The sequence below is a fragment of the Pyrus communis genome, chromosome 16 (assembly GCF_041283825.1).
Source record: "Pyrus communis isolate YQ-2024b chromosome 16, ASM4128382v1, whole genome shotgun sequence".
Classification (NCBI taxonomy): Eukaryota; Viridiplantae; Streptophyta; class Magnoliopsida; order Rosales; family Rosaceae; genus Pyrus; species Pyrus communis.
In genome coordinates this window covers 22,429,062-22,449,093 of record NC_142580.1, presented here as the reverse complement: position 1 = coordinate 22,449,093, position 20,032 = coordinate 22,429,062, and the positions used below count along the sequence as shown (strand labels likewise).

Here is a 20,032-nt window from a genome sequence, read left to right as displayed (position 1 = left end):
ATCTATTCACACATGGTGCCTAATTCCTACCTTGTCTTCTAGCCGTCCTACCTTGTCTCCTAGCCGTCCTACCTTCTCCTAGCCGTCCTACCTTGTCTCCTAGCCGTCCTACCTTGTCTCCTAGCCGTCCTACCGTGTCCTAGCCGTCCTACCTTGTCTCCTAGCCGTCCTACCTTGTCTCCTAGCCGTCCTACCTTGTCCTAGCCGTCCTACCTTGTCTCCTACCTTGTCTCCTACCTTTCCTAGCCCTATAAATAAGGCTTTGCAGCAAGGCATTAGGGGGGATCACTCATTCACCCAATTTTCGTCCATTCATCTAGCCACACCATTCTACACATCCTAAAATCCCAGAAACACAATTCCAGCCACTTTTATTACCTTTGCCGCAACCTTCCATCCAAGCAACCATTCATCCACCATAGCCGCACCTTCCCACCACCATAACCACCTTGTGCCGCCACCATTGAAGGAGAGGAGGAGTAGTGCCGTGCAGTCCAAAGGAAGGAAGAAACCTTGCACATGCAATCTGCAACTATTGGAGTGTTTGGAGTTCTTTCTTCTCTTGTTTCTGTTTTCATGTTTAATTTAACTTGTTATTCAATTATGTTAAACATGTGGAACTAATTTCTTTTTAGTTAGAGGCGAATTTGAAGCCATGGACATATGTTGGTTATGATTTGATTTACTCCAGTTATGAATTCATGAACTTAAGATGTGGTTTACTTTTCTGTTTTGATTAAGAACTTGTTTATGTATGTGGGTTGAGGGTCGACACTTAATTTGCATTCCTAAACTTGATGCTAGGATATAAGGGAATTTCACCTAATCGTTATGAACTTATTTTCATGAGTAGTAAAAATCGCTAGTCACGATTGTGTTTAGTAAACCCTAGGCTGGATTAACATGCGTATTCCATAGTTATGAATGCCTAGTCGATGTTTATGATTTCCGTTGAACTTAATGATCTTTGTTGAATGTCTCTATCATGCGTATTCCATAGTTAGGGACTTTGATTAGGAATAATTTGGTTGTAATGCGTAATCCATTCAATCCAATGAATCTAGGGAAATCTGAAAGATAATTTAAGCGGACCTAATTAACTTGGAGCATTGTCATTCATCGTTTGTTGAAGTCATAACTGGGAATCAAATTATATGCATATGTTCATGTGTGGATAAGGAACCCTCTAACTAGATTCTCATCATTCTATTTCATCAAAATTGGTTTTAGAATCTGTTTTGTTTCCAAGTTTCTGTTTTAATTTTAAATTCGTCAAAACCAATCCCCCATTTATTTTAAAGTGTTAGATTAGTTAGAAATACATTTAGTTTGTGTTTTTAAGAGTCTTGAGTCAAGTTACAACTTAATTTCGTCCAAATTTGTGTTTGTGCTCAAAACTGCCCAGAAAGTGGTTTTTAGGCAGATTTGAGTGTGTTTGTGCTGTTTTGAGTCTTTTAGTTTGTTTGAGTGTTTTAAATTTTAGGTTTGCATTCATTAAGTCTAGTTTAGTGTTCTAAATATTGTTTTTACGTTTTTGAGTCAATTTCACATTGATTAGCATCCCTAGTTAATCCCCGGTCTAGAACGATCCCTATTTGCTCATATACTACAATTGTCATCCATAGGGTTTAATTTGTGTGTCAAGTTAATTTTTCGCATCAACTAACCTTAGCGGATTGTCAATGCCCAATTAGCAACCCTATGGCTAGGAACGTTTTAGGAATGAACATAAGAGAAAGGTCTCGAAAATCTAACTTACTTAGATCACTTATCTCTTAGATCAAATACATTCCTTGGATTCCCTTATTGCTTAAACACAAGATACAATAAATAGTGATTAACAATAAGCTTTGCCCTCCATTAAACATATAAAAGTTTAATACATTAAGTATTCCTGATAGGAGCATATTTAGGCGACTTACTTAGCTTGTTTTCGTGCATTTGTATTGTTAATTCCTAGTTGTTTTAGTAGTTTAAGCCATTTTCGTGTGTTTTTAGGTTCATATGGCTAAGGAAGCAAAAAGATGCATTTTGGAGCAAAATTGGGCTTGGAATGGATAGCATATGCTTGGAGCCAAAGTGTTGGACGAATTTGAAGGCCTTGTATGCACTTTGGACATAAAACAAAAGGCCTAGCTCAATCAAACAATCCTTTGAGCCATGCAAAACCTCTAGCCCAATCAAACAATCCACCAAAGCCATGCAAAACCAACTTTCACACACACTTCACACAAACAACAATCCATTGTCGTGCCTTCCTCAACCATTTCAGCCACATTCTTCCACTTCCCACTTCATCATTGCACCACATATTCCCTCTTTAATCCACATGCATCTTTAATCATTCACTCACATGCTTGCCCATGATGTAATTCAGCCACATGCACCCAAAAGAACTTCATTGCCGTGCATCACACATCAATTCCAACTTCCCATTCCATTTTCCAGCTTTTCTCCTTCTCTTTGCAGCCACACTTCCACATGCATTCCCTCTTTTCCTAGCTGTTTTTCCATCATTATTTCAACCTAACATTCACCCACATGCACCCTTTAAACAAACCCAAACATGCAGCCACATATTCCACCCTTTGCCGTGCAAAACATCTCCATTTCAGCACACTCCACATGCAATTCCAACTTTCCAACCTAGCCACATTCACATGCATTCACTCATAATCATTCACCAAACTTGCAGCCACATTTCCACCTATTCCTAGCTGTCATGTTCCCTCTCATTTACCTATAAATAAGCATGCAATGCAGCCACAATTCCATTCACCACAGAAATTCATACACAACACACCAACACAAAACTGCCCATTCTAGTATGTGCTTACATCCAGGAGGAGTCCATAAACATATGATGAGGTGAGTGTAGACAACGAGTATGACCAACATGATATAATTCTGAGGTTGTGCTTGAACCTCTACATAAACTAAGCATGGTGGGAATAACTTAACTAAGTGCAATGGTGCCAACATGATATAATTCTGAGGCATTCATTCTCTAGAGGCCAAACTAGATGGGTAATTACTGATGCGAAATATATAAGCACACAAATTAAACCCTCTTTTCGACAATTGTAGTATAGATATAAGTAGGGATCGTTCTAGGCCGGGGATTAGGAGGGATTGCTAATCTAATGAAAATTGACTCAAAGATGTGAAAATATGTTTTAAAACACTTTAAATAGACTCACAAGACTCTTACTAACTTATATGACTCAAAACAAACTTTAAAGACTCAAAACAACCAAAAACAACCAAAAAGACTCAATTTAGACTCTATGACTTAATTTGGACGAAAATACACTTGGTTTTGACTCTAAAGACTCAAAAAGACTCTTTTGGACAGATTTGGAACAAATAAGAAAGGGGGTTTTGATTTTGGACGAATTTAAAAGAAAACAAGTGACTTAAAACTTTAAAACAGATTTTGGACGAAAATAAGAAAAACTAATGGATGATGGGATAGCCAAGGGATACTTCTCCACACATGATACTTTCTAACATAAATTGATTTCCAGTTGCTTTTCCGATAAACCATGAACCTCAACACCCCAGATTAACCGTGACATCACTAATTAACCCTCAGATTTCCCTTAAGTTAGTGGATTGGATGACATCATACGACAACCCAAAGCATTCTTCAAAAAGTCCCCTACATGACATCATAATAGAGATACGGTTAAAGATCATTACGTTCAATGGAAACCATAAGTATTGACAAAGCACTTGTAACTATGACATCATGATACGCATGCTAGGAATTTACTTAACATGATTGTGAAAACAACCTTAACTACTTGTGAATATAAGTTTGTGACGATTATGTGAAACACCCTTATATTCTAGCCCCAAATTCAAGCATGCAAATTAAGTAGGCCTCCCTAATAAACATACAAGAACAAGTTATCCATCAAACGGTTAAGTAAATTGCATTCGCAATTTATGAAATCACAACTGGAATTAATCAAATCATATTATAATTGTAATCATGGTTTCAAAGCATCCCTAGGCTAAAACGAGTTTAGCCTCTCATGTTCATGACAAAACAAAGCAATATAGATTTAAACATTGAAAATAAAAGATAGATTACACCTAGACACGTCCAACACTCCAACTTGAATGTACAAACGCCCAAGGCTTGGTCTTCCTTCTCCTCCTCCTTGCTAGGTCACGGCACAAGGGTCTATGGTGAGTTTGTGGACGATTTTCTGGATTTTGGATGGTTTTAGGTATATATGGTGGTGCGGCAAGGGGTTATGGTGGTGTATGGAGGTTGGGATAGATGTATGGAAGTAGGGGAATGATGGATGGGTGGTTGCAAGGTCACGGCAAGGGTTGATTTCTGAAGGGATGTATGAATGTTGTGTGAAGGGATGGTGGTGATTAAATGGCACGGCAAGGCTGTTTATATAGGCTATTTTTGGAACACTTAGTGTAGGAAAAGGATTGCCTAATCCCATTGTAAAAAGGTTAACTCAAGGCAGAAATCAAGTGGGAATGGGAATAGGAATTTCGGCTAGGAATTAGGGAGTTCTAGAAGGCTAGGTGCGGCACACATGTAGGGATAGGATTAGGTGTTCTAGAAACTGTGTTTAAGGCAGATTTCCTAATCCTAAAGGGCCTAGGACATGTGATATAGGAGTAGGAAAAGGATTGTGATTCCTAAACCTACAAGGAATGGTGATTTGCGGCAATGGTATGGATGAGTCTTCTAGAAACTGAAATGGGTGTTTAAATGTGTAATTGATTCTCCCTAAGTAGCTAGGTTTAGGTCCCAATCTGATTTGGATAGGATAGAATAGGATAATGTTAGAGATAGGATAGGATAGGGTTGGATAAGGTTGGATAAGGTTGGATAAGGTTGGATAAGGTTCCTTGTTTCTTGCTTCTTCCTTATCTTCATTGGATTAGAACTTCTTCCACCAGATTTGTAGCCTTTCCTAGCTCTTCTTGTCTTCAATTTCGTCCATCCTCTTTGCTCCTATGTTAAGCTATCCAATCCATGCCCAAAAATGCTCCAAATAGCCTCAAAATGCACTTTATTGCTCCCTTTGCCATTAGAACCTAAAAACACACGAAAATACTTTAAAAGACTAAAACAACTATGAATTAATAACATAAATGCATGAAAACAAGCTAAGTATGTCGCCTAAATATGCTCCTATCAAATTCCCCCACACTTAGCTTTTGCTAGTCCTCAAGCAAAACGAAATAAATAAAACAAACTAAACACAATCTAAGCCTTCCAACATGTACCTCAGGGATTTCCAACGAACATGACACATTAGAGAACATCATTCCCACGGTTTTTAGCTTTCTTTATACTTCAACCAACACTTAATCATAGTTACTACTTACTAGTGCACATATAATCAATTAAAACAATGTTTTGAATGTAGTAACATGCCTTAGAGAATTCCCTCAATTCCTCACTAGAATGCACTCTATTTTCACACAGATTTTCTAACTTCACACCCTACACTAGTTATATGTGAGAAGATTGATGTAAATATGAAGACTAACACTCACATATGTTATATCAAAGAAAGCATTTTCTAGATTTACGACAATGACATGAATATGATCTCATGAATGGAATGCTACTACTTAGAACGAGAACCAGTGATTCCATATGCTCATACCAAATTCAAACTCCACATATTGAACGCATAACATCAAGATAGAAGTTGAGGGTTGTAAGGAGGCTAAGGTATTGGCTAATAAAGAAAGGTAAGGATAAACAAAAGTTCTTAAAGCAATAGTAAGCAAAGTAATGAATTTGACACTTAAACTCTCTTCAAATGGCCGAAATCAATTTGTACACACAAGGGAAGATTCATGCAACATTTAGGGTCAAATTCACTCTTTTGGACCCTTCCTTCAACAACCAACACTTGTGAGTTCATTCTCACTTATTTTTCAACTCTTTTTCTTTCTTTTCAACACTTTTCTATTTTCTTTTGATTTTTCCACGAAATTTTTTTTCTTCTTTTCTTCTCTCTTTTTTTTTTTTTTTTTTTTTTTTTTTTTTTTTTTTTTTTTTTTTCTTTCTTTCTTTTTCGTGCCCTATCATCTTCCCCCACACTCGTTTTCTGCCATATATTGACCAAAGGAGTTCACCCTAAGTCGTGCTTTACTATCCTTTAAGAACAAAGGTATGGAAAGTCCTAATCTAGGCTAGGTGAGGATAATGTGGCTAACAACGAAAATAGGCTTTTAAAAAGGCTCAAGAGGGTTAATCCTACAATACATATGAAAAGGGATAGGCTTTTTGGCTCTGGCTTGACTAACAACTTCATCTTATTGTATGTTATGCAATCAATACCATGCTTGGAATGAAATGGGCATGAGTTCTAGTATTTGGAACTATAATGAAATGCATTCTAAATAGCAACCAAGCAAAGAATGATGAGATCATGCAACGACTTTAGAAAACAAGAAATCATAGATTATACTCTCCAAAGAACGTTATAGGCTCAAGTCTCTCAAGGATGTAGCGTTAGTTCGAGTTTCTTCCTTCAAGCATGTTACAAAAACTGATTTTATCTTTGTAATTACATGTGAATTCATAAATTATAACCATAACCAAGCATAAATCAAAGCATAAATCAACTTCCAGCCATGCTTACAACATTCTTTAATAGTCATGCAATTAAAAACCAAATCCTCATCATTGTGTTGGAAGGTGACCTAAGACACAAACAAACACACAAAAACAACTTAAAAACAACTCTTTTTGGGTTTTTCAAAACTATTTTCTAATTTTTTTTGTAAATTTTCGGATTTTCTGACCAAAAGACATAAAAACACTTCAAAACACTCTAAAAACACTTAAAAACAGTGTGAAACATCTTTAGAAATGATGGGTGATAAAATCCCACGAATTTGCATGAAAAACACTTTGTTTACCCCCCCACACTTAAATCAAACATTGTCCTCAATGTTTCACACAAAGACTCACATCCAAACAAACAATATAAACGAACTAACATGACAAAATAAAAATAATAAAGAGATAGAGATTGAGGAACGCAAATCTGATTTTGTAGCTTGAATTGGTGAATTGCCCACATCCTCTCTCGTTGAATGCATGGGTTGCCTCCCAAGAAGCGCTTGCTTTAACGTCGTGCAGCCGGACGAACGTTCTTCTTATCCTCACTTGGAGCCCACGGCATGGAGTGGAATGTCCTCCACAACTTGCCCTTCAACACTTTCGTAATATGGCTCTATGAATGGGAGGGGATAGTGATCCTCCCTAATGGTGGTATTTTTTTTTCCGGAAGTCCATGTAAATGCTCCCACCACCTTGAAATTGATTTGGAACCATCTTGCCAATTGTATCCTTAGGTACGGCCAGATTGGGTGTTTGTAGGGCAATTGCGTGCTTCTTGCGCTTCCCTCCAATTCCTCCTTCGATGGTGGTTCTAGACGCATCCTTCTTGATTGGTGTTGAACATTCCTGCCCTATATTTTTAGTTGTACCAATGGCAAAACAAGAACGAACATCATTTGTATTCTCAATGGATTCAGAAACTTTAAAGTTAATTGTATCACCGCCAAACTCCATAGTTAAGGCTCCCCTGGCCACGTCAATCTTGGTGTGGGCTGTTTTCATGAAAGGTCGTCCAAGTAAGAGTGGCGATGGTGGAGAGTGGGTTGAATCCTCCATGTCAAGCACATAGAAATCTGCAGGAAAAATCAAGTGGTCTACCTGCACCAAAACATCTTCCAAAACTCCTCTCGGGTATGCATTAGATCGATCGGCTAATTGAATAATAACACCATCATTTTTAAGCTCTCCTAGATTCATAGATGCATAAACAGAGTATGGCATGACATTAATTGATGCACCTAAATCTAGCATAGCATGCTCGAACCTTGTATTACCAATTACACAAGGGATAGTGAAACTACCTGGATCTTTGCATTTAGGTGGCAGCTTTCTTTGTAACATTGCAGAGACATTCTCACTTACATGTACCACCTCCTTCTCCCGAATCCGTTTCCTTGTTGTACAAATCTTCCTCAAAAACTTAGCGTACTTTGGAATTTGCTTTATTGCATCAAGGAGCGGGATATTGACATGCACCTTCCTAAACGTCTCTAGGATGTCTTTTTCATCCTCCTCTGTCTTTGATAGGAGCATATTTATGCGACTTAAATGGCTTGTTCTCGTACATTTACGTTATGTTTCTTTAGTTATTTTAGTACTTTAAGCTATTTTCGTGTGTTTGTAGGTCCAAAGGGCTAAAGGAGCAAAAAGATGCATTTTGGAGACTTTTGGAGCACTTTTGGGCTAAGGACGGATAGCTTATGCTTGAAGCCAAAGTGTTGGACGAAATTGAAGACCTAATTGGAGCCAAAGTGTTGGAACCTTGTTCTCTTTAGTTTTAGGACATTTAAACCTTTCCTAATCCCAATCATGCCATGCATAACACACATCCATTCTAACACATTGTCATTGCACATGCATTTCCTTCATTAGTTAACCCACATGCACTTATCACTTATCATCACCACATATCATATCACTTAATCACTTATCACTTATCATCACCACTTAACCACTTATCATATCATAACCACATATCATATCACTTATCACTTATCACTTAACATATCATCCACCTACTTCACCTACAACATCCACCTACTTCACCTACAACATCCACTTCACCTACAACATCCACCTACTTCACCTACAACATCCACCTACTTCACCTACAACCTCCACTTACTTCACCAACCTCACACACTTACTTCACCTACAAATGACATAGCCATATGTTCCCTCCACTACTCCTATAAATACCCTTGCATTCATTCATTCAAAAACATCTCATTTCATACACAACACACCACAAACACATCCCTTTCTCTCTTAGCCGTGAGTCTCCCTTAGAATCCAAAAACCATCTTTCCATTTCCATCACTCCTCACTCCATTCCACACTTCCATTCCCCCAAACCAACTATCCTTAGACCTTATGCTACAATAAAGAGGAAGAGAAGAGGGCCTAAACGTTCATACAATTCAAGTTTGAGTTGTTGGAATGTTTAGGTGTTTCTTTGATTTCAATGTTTAATTTTAATTCTCTTTGTTTTGTATGAGGAACTAAACCCCCCTTTAGCTAGGGGGTGATTCGAAATATATGTTTATGCTTGCATTTTGATTTGATTACTTCTAATTGCATTTCATAAGTTGTTGATTCAATTTGTTTAACCGTTTGATTGATAACTTATTTATGTATGTTTATTAAGAATGCGCGCTTAATTTTCATGCATGAATATGACGCTAGAATATAAGTGATTTTCACCTAATCGTTATGAACTTATATTCACAAGTAGTGGAGGTTGCTTATAAACAATCGCGTTAAATGAATTCTTGGCACGAGTTTCATGCTCATCATAGTAACGAATGCCTTGTCAACACTTATAGTTTTCATAATGTTTAATGATCTTTGATTGTATCTTTATTGTGCTGTTCACGTAAAGGACTTTTGGAGAATGTTGTGAATTGCGTTGCGCTAACCCATCCAATTCATTAACTTAAGGAAAACTTGACGGTTAATTTAAGCGGACCTAATTAACCCGGGGTGATGAGATTCATAATTTATTGAAATGTAATTGGAAATCTTTTTATTATGCAAGTGTAACATATGTGGAGATGACCCCCTTAGCTAGCATTCATCCATTCTATTTCATCAATTTCATATTTACATTCTGTTTTAATTTGTTCATTTAATTTAATTTCGTATAAACTTAAATCCCCCTTTACTTTAATGTTCATTTTAGTTAGAATTCAATTTAGTTTGTGTTTTTAAAGCATTTTGAGTTTTTGGTTTGTCTTAGTGTTTTAAACTTTAATTTTGTATTCTTTGAGTCTAGTTTAGTGTTTTAAACTGTGTTTTTAAGTTTTTGAGTTAGTTTCCAAGAGATTTGCAATCCCTCCTAATCCCCGGTCCAGAACGATCCCTACTTACACTTATACTACAAATTGACAAAAAGAGGGTTTAATTTGTGTGCGTATAATTCTCGCATCAAATTTTGGCGCCGTTGCCGGGGATTAGAAAATTTGCTAATCCCTTGGATTGTTTGTTTCTGTATTGTCTTTTAGATTTAGTTTTTATTTGTGTTTTGTTTGTTAAGAACAACATGGCACTTGATAACGCTTCTCTTTTGTCACAGCTCATGGAAAGGTCCCAAATGCAAAGAGTTGATATATCTAATCTTCAATCAAGGAATAACGTGTTTTCCAATACTTACAATTCGGATTGGAGTGATCATTCAAACTCTATGTGGTGGGAACCTCAAAATGCTCAACAAGGAGGATATTGGCAGCCACCACAACCTCATATTCAATATGCCCAACCAAACTCAAGTTCGTCAATAGATTATAATCAAAAGCTTAATGAATTAATTTGTTTGGTGCAGGGCTCACAAAATCAAGACAATGAGGCTCAACAAGAAGGATATTGGCAGCCATATGAGGAGTTCTATTCAACGCCTATGCAGCCACCACAAAGGTTGGACCACTTGGATAAGCAAATTGGGCAGATCGCGGAGTTCGTAGGACAGTTTCGAGACCAAGGCGAACTCCCTAGTTCAACCATTGCAAATCAGAAAGGAGAATTTGAAAACACCAATGCTATCATGTTGAGAAGTGACAAGGAGGTTGGAACGGACCCTCAACCATCAAAATCAAATCACAAGGAAGAGGAATACACCCAACCCACGGAAAGGGTGGAAACACCTTTACCGGAGGCACCTATTGCTCCTATGCCATCTAATACAGGTATGGTTGTTCCAAATTTCATTATTTTTAACCCCGTTCCAACAAGTATCCCTATTCCTTGCAGATTCATGACTTCCAAGGAAGAAGAAGGTGAAAAAGACATCTTGGAAGCCCTTCCAAAGGTGACAAGTAGGGAATGTCATGAATTCATCAAAGAGGACGTTCTTGAAACCACAAAATCCAAAGAAGTTAAATTTGATGACATTGGACAAGTCATAACCATCACTTGCAATCTGGCCAAGTCCAATATCCCTGAAACTTTCAAAGGGGTGGTGTTTGTCATTGAGTTCTTGTCGGACAAAACAAGTAAGTTTTTTTCAAATTCCTTTACATTTTATACTAACTTGCTGTTTTTTATGAATCAGGCACCTACACTAGAATTCAAACCATTGCCGGTTCACTTCAAGTATCACCTTCCATTCAAGGACCAATTCCATGCCGTTTGATTTTATTTATGTTAATAAAAAAAAAAAATTAAAAAAAAAAAAAAAAAAAAGAGAAAGAAAGATACTAAACATGGAGAAAGGTGGAGCTTCACAAAGGTTGTTTGCGTGAAGCCCCACTACGAGGCGCAGAAGCGGAAGGCATAGAAGCGGGAGGCATAGAAGCGGGAGGCATCGGAGCGGAAGCCATCGGAGCAGGAGGCATCGGAGCTAAAGCATTCCAGGCCTCAATACTTGGCCAAGCGCTGGATGACCCAGGAAAAAGGTGCCTCTGGAGATAAGACGCAAGCCTTTGACGGTCACTGTGAATTCGACCCTCAGATTCTTGCAGCTCATCAAGCTTCCTCTTCATCCCCGACGAATAGTTATTTGCAAGCACATGCAAACTTCTATTCTCGTACTTAAGTTGTTGGATCTCTTGCTTAAGTCTTTCCACCTCTGCCATCAACGATTCCACTTGGCGGGACCGAGCAAGCAGGCGTTGGCCCATGTTGGACACAGAACTCGCACACTGAACACTAAGTGCGAGGGACTCTTGAACGGCCAACTCATCGGACCGTCCTGACAGCAGCCTACTATCTTTTGGAGTGAGGAGGTTTTTAGCTACTATTGTAGCTGTTGTGGCGTCCTGCATCACAGAGTCTTCACCTGAAAGAGGACCGTTAGAAGATAAAAAAGAAGGGCGCCATACATTACCTTGACGGGGCGCAACCGGATCGCTGCTGAGACTCAAATCTAAGCTAAGGTTCGATGAGTTTGCCATTTTTTTCAAAAGTGTTCAAAGAGAAGGGGTGGATGGAGTTAAAATTTCACAAAGGGCCGGAGTCGAGTTTCAGGAATGGGAAATCTTCAGAGTGTGTGTGTTGGGGTGATTGATAGCTCTATAAAAAGCCAAGACGACGCGTCCACCGATTCAAAGAGCCGGGTTTTCCGGCGTAATTTAGGCGACGCTCCCTCGGCTTTTCAGAAAACGCGTTCAACTTTGTCAAAAGATTTCTGACAAAGCTGAAAACACGTTGAGGCCATCATCGCATCTACACATCTTTAGCCGACAAGCGCAAAGTTCGGCGACGCTTTCTCTGCTTTTCAGAAGACGCGTGCAGCTTTGTCAAAATGAGCCGCATCTGCACTACCACGTGTCGTTCAGAAAGCGAAGGGGCGTCGTTCAGAAATCGAAGGGGCGCCTGCTCAGAAATCGAAGAGGCGTATTCAAAGATCGAAGAGGCGCCACTATTTCAAAGAGCCGGATGTGCGGGATCAAAACGTTTGTCGACAAGGGTAAAAAGTACCACCACTTGATATTATCTCTATATATGTCGACCTTCGTCTTTTATGGCAGGGCAAACCTGAAGAAAATGCCCAACTCTCCCTCACCTCTGAGGGCGCACTCCCAGCAAAGCCTTTCAAAATACTCAATTCTTTCTTCTTCCCCAAAGATGATACCAGATGCCTGGAGTACATATGACCCAGGAGGAAACGGCGGATTGAAGCATGTGCTGATTCATTCACCGCTTCTTCAAAGCAAAGGTATCTCATATCATCAAGGTCAAAAGCAAAAGTATCTCATATCATGCTCTTTCCCTGTCTTTTTCTTTGTCCTTGTTCTTACTTGCATGGCAAAGTAAAAGAAGCAATCAGCCGGCACTTGGAGTCAGTCTTCCGATCTGGAGCCAACTGCCTGGAATCTATTCCTGATTGCTTACCTAGCGTTGCTCTCGAGTAGTCATCTTCAACGGTTGTTACACTTCCAGAGAAGGGACCACTCCTGCAAAGATTGAACAAAGAAACAGATAACAGGAGGAAGCTCAGACCTTCGGGGGAAACCAAAAGAACCATCCTGCTGCCCAGATCAAGAGTAGCACAAAGGAAAATCAATGATGGGCGGAAACCAGTTCAAGAGTAAGCCTGTGGAGTCACTATGATCAAAGCCTCAATGCAATTACCAAGGAGAAGATGGAATTTACACTCCATAACCAGATTTGCGTCCCTAAACTCTTCTCTTTGTTAATTACATTATGCCATGTTTAGTATGTTTAAATGTTTTTTGTGTGTTTACTTATGTTTTGTGTGAATCTATGCTTAAAACATTGAGGACAATGTTTGATTTAAGTGTGGGGGGGTAACTAAAGTGTTTTGATGCAAATTCGTAGGGTTTTATCCACCATAACTTCTAATGTTGTTCCTTGCTATTTTAAGGTGTTTTTAAGTTGTTTTAGAGTGTTTTAGTGTGTTTTGTTTTATAATTCGAAAATCCCATAAAAATTTGAAAAATTGTTTTGAAAAACCCAAAAAGAGTTGTTTTAAAGTTGTTTTTGTGTGTGTGTTTGTGTCTTAGGGTACCTTCCAACACAATGATAAGGATTTGGTTTATAATTGCATGACGGTTAAAAAGAGTTATAAACATAGAGAAAAGTTTGATTTACTCTTGGTATATGCTTGGTTATGGTTATAATGTATGACTTCACATGCAATCATAAAAGAAAAAAAAATTCGTTTTTGTAACATGCTTGAAGGAAGGAACTCAAACAAACGCTACAACCCTGAGAGACTTGAGCCTATAACGTTCTTTGGAGAGTATAATCTGTGATTTCTTGTTTTCTAAAGTCGTTGCATGATCTCATTATTCTTTGCTTGGTTACTACTTAGAAGGCGTTTTATCATATAGTTCCAAATGCTAGAACTCATGCCCATTTCATTCAAAGCATGTTATTGATTTGCATAACACATATTCAAGAAGAAGTTGTGTAGTGACCACCACCATAGCCAAATAGCCTTACTTTCCATACTTAGTATATGTTGTAAGTTTTAACCCCGTTGAGCCTTGTTTAGCCTTTATTCTTTGTTTACCCACATTTTCCTCACCTAGCCTAGTTTAGGACAATCCCCACCCTTGTTCTTAAAAGATAGTGAGCATGACTTAATTGAATTCCTTTTGAGTTACATTATGAAAGAAAATAAGTGTGGGGGAGAGAATGTTTAAGTGTTTATGTTTTGAGATTCAAAAGAAAAGAAAAAGAAAAAAAAAAAAAAAAAAAAGAGAAAAGAAAGAAAGAAAGAAAAAAAGAGCTTAAAAACAAAAAAAAAATGAAAATAAGTGAAAATGAACTCACGAGCGTTGATGGTTGAAGAAAGGGTCCAAAAAAAGATGAATATGGCCCTAAGTTCTGTGTAATTCCCCCTTGAGTGATCAAAGTTGACTTCTGCATTCTAAAGGAAATTCTAAGTGCCTAATTCAATACTTTGCTCACTATTGCTTGAAGAACGTTTGTTATCCTTACCTTTCATTTTTAGCCAATTACCCCAAGCCCCGTTACAACCCTTGACTTCTATATTGAGTGTTATGTATTTCAGTTGTGGAGTTTGAACTTGGTATGAGCTTATGGTGTCACTGGTTCTCGCGTCTAAGTAGTAGCATTCCATTCATGAGATCATATCTAAACATGCTTATTAACTCCAGAAAATGCTTTCCTTATTATAACATATGTGAGTGTTCGTCTACATGTTTACATCAATCTTCTCACATATACCTAGTGTAGGGTGTGTAGTCAGAAAATCTGTGTGAAAAACGAGAGTACATCTAGTAAGAAATTGAGGGAATTCTCTAAGGCATGTTACTACATTCAAAACATGGTTTTAAATGCTTAATTGGGAACTAGTATATGGTGACTATGATTAAGAATGTACTTAAGTGTAAAGATGGCTCAAATCTGTGAGAATAATGATTTTTAACTTGTCATGTGCATTGGAAGTCCCTGATACGATTGTTGGAAGGTGTAGGTTGTGTTTTGTTCTTTTTGTTTTGTTTTTCTGTTTTGCTCGAGGACTAGCAAAAGCTAAGTGTGGGGGTATTTGATAGGAGCATATTTATGCGACTTAAATGGCTTGTTCTCGTACATTTACGTTATGTTTCTTTAGTTATTTTAGTACTTTAAGCTATTTTCGTGTGTTTGTAGGTCCAAAGGGCTAAAGGAGCAAAAAGATGCATTTTGGAGACTTTTGGAGCACTTTTGGGCTAAGGACGGATAGCTTATGCTTGAAGCCAAAGTGTTGGACGAAATTGAAGACCTAATTGGAGCCAAAGTGTTGGAACCTTGTTCTCTTTAGTTTTAGGACATTTAAACCTTTCCTAATCCCAATCATGCCATGCATAACACACATCCATTCTAACACATTGTCATTGCACATGCATTTCCTTCATTAGTTAACCCACATGCACTTATCACTTATCATCACCACATATCATATCACTTAATCACTTATCACTTATCATCACCACTTAACCACTTATCATATCATAACCACATATCATATCACTTATCACTTATCACTTAACATATCATCCACCTACTTCACCTACAACATCCACCTACTTCACCTACAACATCCACTTCACCTACAACATCCACCTACTTCACCTACAACATCCACCTACTTCACCTACAACCTCCACTTACTTCACCAACCTCACACACTTACTTCACCTACAAATGACATAGCCATATGTTCCCTCCACTACTCCTATAAATACCCTTGCATTCATTCATTCAAAAACATCTCATTTCATACACAACACACCACAAACACATCCCTTTCTCTCTTAGCCGTGAGTCTCCCTTAGAATCCAAAAACCATCTTTCCATTTCCATCACTCCTCACTCCATTCCACACTTCCATTCCCCCAAACCAACTATCCTTAGACCTTATGCTACAATAAAGAGGAAGAGAAGAGGGCCTAAACGTTCATACAATTCAAGTTTGAGTTGTTGGAATGTTTAGGTGTTTCTTTGATTTCAATGTTTAATTTTAATTCTCTTTGTTTTGTATGAGGAACTAAACCCCCCTTTAGCTAGGGGGTGATTCGAAATATATGTTTATGCTTGCATTTTGATTTGATTACTTCTAATTGCATTTCATAAGTTGTTGATTCAATTTGTTTAACCGTTTGATTGATAACTTATTTATGTATGTTTATTAAGAATGCGCGCTTAATTTTCATGCATGAATATGACGCTAGAATATAAGTGATTTTCACCTAATCGTTATGAACTTATATTCACAAGTAGTGGAGGTTGCTTATAAACAATCGCGTTAAATGAATTCTTGGCACGAGTTTCATGCTCATCATAGTAACGAATGCCTTGTCAACACTTATAGTTTTCATAATGTTTAATGATCTTTGATTGTATCTTTATTGTGCTGTTCACGTAAAGGACTTTTGGAGAATGTTGTGAATTGCGTTGCGCTAACCCATCCAATTCATTAACTTAAGGAAAACTTGACGGTTAATTTAAGCGGACCTAATTAACCCGGGGTGATGAGATTCATAATTTATTGAAATGTAATTGGAAATCTTTTTATTATGCAAGTGTAACATATGTGGAGATGACCCCCTTAGCTAGCATTCATCCATTCTATTTCATCAATTTCATATTTACATTCTGTTTTAATTTGTTCATTTAATTTAATTTCGTATAAACTTAAATCCCCCTTTACTTTAATGTTCATTTTAGTTAGAATTCAATTTAGTTTGTGTTTTTAAAGCATTTTGAGTTTTTGGTTTGTCTTAGTGTTTTAAACTTTAATTTTGTATTCTTTGAGTCTAGTTTAGTGTTTTAAACTGTGTTTTTAAGTTTTTGAGTTAGTTTCCAAGAGATTTGCAATCCCTCCTAATCCCCGGTCCAGAACGATCCCTACTTACACTTATACTACAAATTGACAAAAAGAGGGTTTAATTTGTGTGCGTATAATTCTCGCATCACTTACATGTACCACCTCCTTCTCCCGAATCCGTTTCCTTGTTGTACAAATCTTCCTCAAAAACTTAGCGTACTTTGGAATTTGCTTTATTGCATCAAGGAGCGGGATATTGACATGCACCTTCCTAAACGTCTCTAGGATGTCTTTTTCATCCTCCTCTGTCTTAGATTGCATAAACCTGCTAGGAAAGGGCACATTTAGTGGAATAGAACTAGACAAATTCGAATTTGGACTCACCTTGGTGGTTTGGGATGCATTGGATGAAGTAGTGTTTCTAGGTGCTTGCGGCAAAGGGGATTGTGTCCTTGCCATGGGCTTGCTTGCAACCTCCTCTTCATGTTGCAACGTCTCGTCTTCATTAGGACTTGTTTTGGGTGGTGTGGATGTGGTGCCAACTTCTTTTCCACTCCTCAAAGTGATTGCTTTGGCAGATTCGAATCCACCTTTCGGATTGACCACGGTTGAACTTGGCAACCTACCTTGCTCTCGGAATTGTCCCACAAACTCCGCAATCTGCCCTATTTGTTTCTCTAAGTGGTCCACCCTTTTGTCTTGGTTTTGCAATGCTTTGTTTTGATTCTCTAGCCCCTGAGACAAATTGGTAAGTAACTTAAGAATTGTATCATTGTCCAAAGACATACCTTGATGGTTTTGGGCAGATTGGGATTGTGATGCTTCTTGGCCTTGGGTTTTGGTGTAAAATCCCGGGGGTTGCTGCCTAAAGCCTCCTTGTTGGTAAGGTTGTTGAGGCTCCCGCCATTTGAAATTTGGATGATCACGCCAACCGGGATTGTAGGTAGTGGAGAAGGGGTCACCACGATTTTGGTATTGATTCCCATATCCCACGGCATTGAGTGTCTCCCACCCTCCATTCTCGATCAATTGTGGGCACTTATCCGTGGGATGTCCTTGCATGGAGCACACACCACAAGAAGCTACGGTTTGGACTTTTGGACCGTCCATCACCTGAGAAAGCAAAGTAGTGAGGTTAGCCATTTGATTTTGAAGTTCGGTTATGGTACTTACCTCATTGACTTGGTGTTGCCGTGGGGTACTCCTTTGTCCAACGCCTTCGTATTGTTGAGCGTTCAATGCTCGATTAGCAATCAACATCTTTGCAGCCGTGGGGGTCTTGTCCACCAAGGCTCCTCCCGCTGAGGCATCTAGCATTTGACGTTCAATAGGTAGAAGTCCCTCGTAAAAGTATTGTAGAAGTAGTTCCTCCTTCATTTGATGCTGTGGACATGAAGCAACAAGAGATTTAAAACGTTCATAATAAGTAGGAAATGATTCACCTTCATCTTGTTGAATTCCACTTATCCTTTTTCGTAGGAGGATGACTCGAGAAGTTGGGAAAAACTTCTCCAAGTAAGCTCGTTTCATGCTCTCCCATGATGTGACAGTTCCGGGAGCCAACTCGTACAACCAATCTTTCGCTTTCTCTTGGAGAGAAAAGGGAAAGGCCTTCATCTTCAAGATGCTCTCATCTACGTTCACCGGAGTCATGCTTGAGCAAACGACTTCAAACTCCTTCAAATGCTTGTTCGGATCTTCCATGGATAGCCCATGGTACTTCGGAATGTGATGTAACAGGCTTGACTTCAATTCGAACTCGGCAGTCTTGTCTTGAGCCGCCCTTGGGTATTGGATGCACAAGGGTGCGGCATTGGCCAATCCCGAAGCGGAAAGCTCCTTGATTGTTCGGTTGTCCGCTGCCATGTCTTCCACTTCTTCTTCAAATTCAGAAACGGACTCAGAACTTGCACTTGATTCACTAGGTTCCGGGTTCTTCCTTTTACGTCTCAACTCACGCTCAAAATCGTCGTCAAAGTCTAAAATATGTTCGTGAACCGGATTAGAACTCCGAGTCATAAACAAGTACCTAAAACAAGAAACAAAATAACATAAGAATCTGATCTATTAAGAAAAACGAAAATAACAATCCAAGGGATTAGCAAAGTTGCTAATCCCCGGCAACGGCGCCAAAAATTTGATGTGAAATATATAAGCACACAAATTAAACCCTCTTTTCGACAATTGTAGTATAGATATAAGTAGGGATCGTTCTAGGCCGGGGATTAGGAGGGATTGCTAATCTAATGAAAATTGACTCAAAGATGTGAAAATATGTTTTAAAACACTTTAAATAGACTCACAAGACTCTTACTAACTTATATGACTCAAAACAAACTTTAAAGACTCAAAACAACCAAAAACAACCAAAAAGACTCAATTTAGACTCTATGACTTAATTTGGACGAAAATACACTTGGTTTTGACTCTAAAGACTCAAAAAGACTCTTTTGGACAGATTTGGAACAAATAAGAAAGGGGGTTTTGATTTTGGACGAATTTAAAAGAAAACAAGTGACTTAAAACTTTAAAACAGATTTTGGACGAAAATAAGAAAAACTAATGGATGATGGGATAGCCAAGGGATACTTCTCCACACATGATACTTTCTAACATAAATTGATTTCCAGTTGCTTTTCCGATAAACCATGAACCTCAACACCCCAGATTAACCGTGACATCACTAATTAACCCTCAGATTTCCCTTAAGTTAGTGGATTGGATGACATCATACGACAACCCAAAGCATTCTTCAAAAAGTCCCCTACATGACATCATAATAGAGATACGGTTAAAGATCATTACGTTCAATGGAAACCATAAGTATTGACAAAGCACTTGTAACTATGACATCATGATACGCATGCTAGGAATTTACTTAACATGATTGTGAAAACAACCTTAACTACTTGTGAATATAAGTTTGTGACGATTATGTGAAACACCCTTATATTCTAGCCCCAAATTCAAGCATGCAAATTAAGTAGGCCTCCCTAATAAACATACAAGAACAAGTTATCCATCAAACGGTTAAGTAAATTGCATTCGCAATTTATGAAATCACAACTGGAATTAATCAAATCATATTATAATTGTAATCATGGTTTCAAAGCATCCCTAGGCTAAAACGAGTTTAGCCTCTCATGTTCATGACAAAACAAAGCAATATAGATTTA

The 20,032-nt window shown here is 38.2% G+C and overlaps 1 protein-coding gene across 1 annotated transcript in view; it reads right to left on the bottom strand.

Moving 5' to 3' along the window:
- Positions 1-18,875, bottom strand: part of LOC148690140 (uncharacterized) — a 138,028-nt gene extending 119,153 nt beyond the window's left edge. The window contains exon 1 of the mRNA XM_088687199.1: positions 17,010-18,875. Coding sequence (XP_088543325.1) covers positions 17,010-18,875 — 1,866 coding nt within the window. The remainder of the gene's footprint in view (positions 1-17,009) is intronic.
- Positions 18,876-20,032: the final 1,157 nt, after the last annotated feature.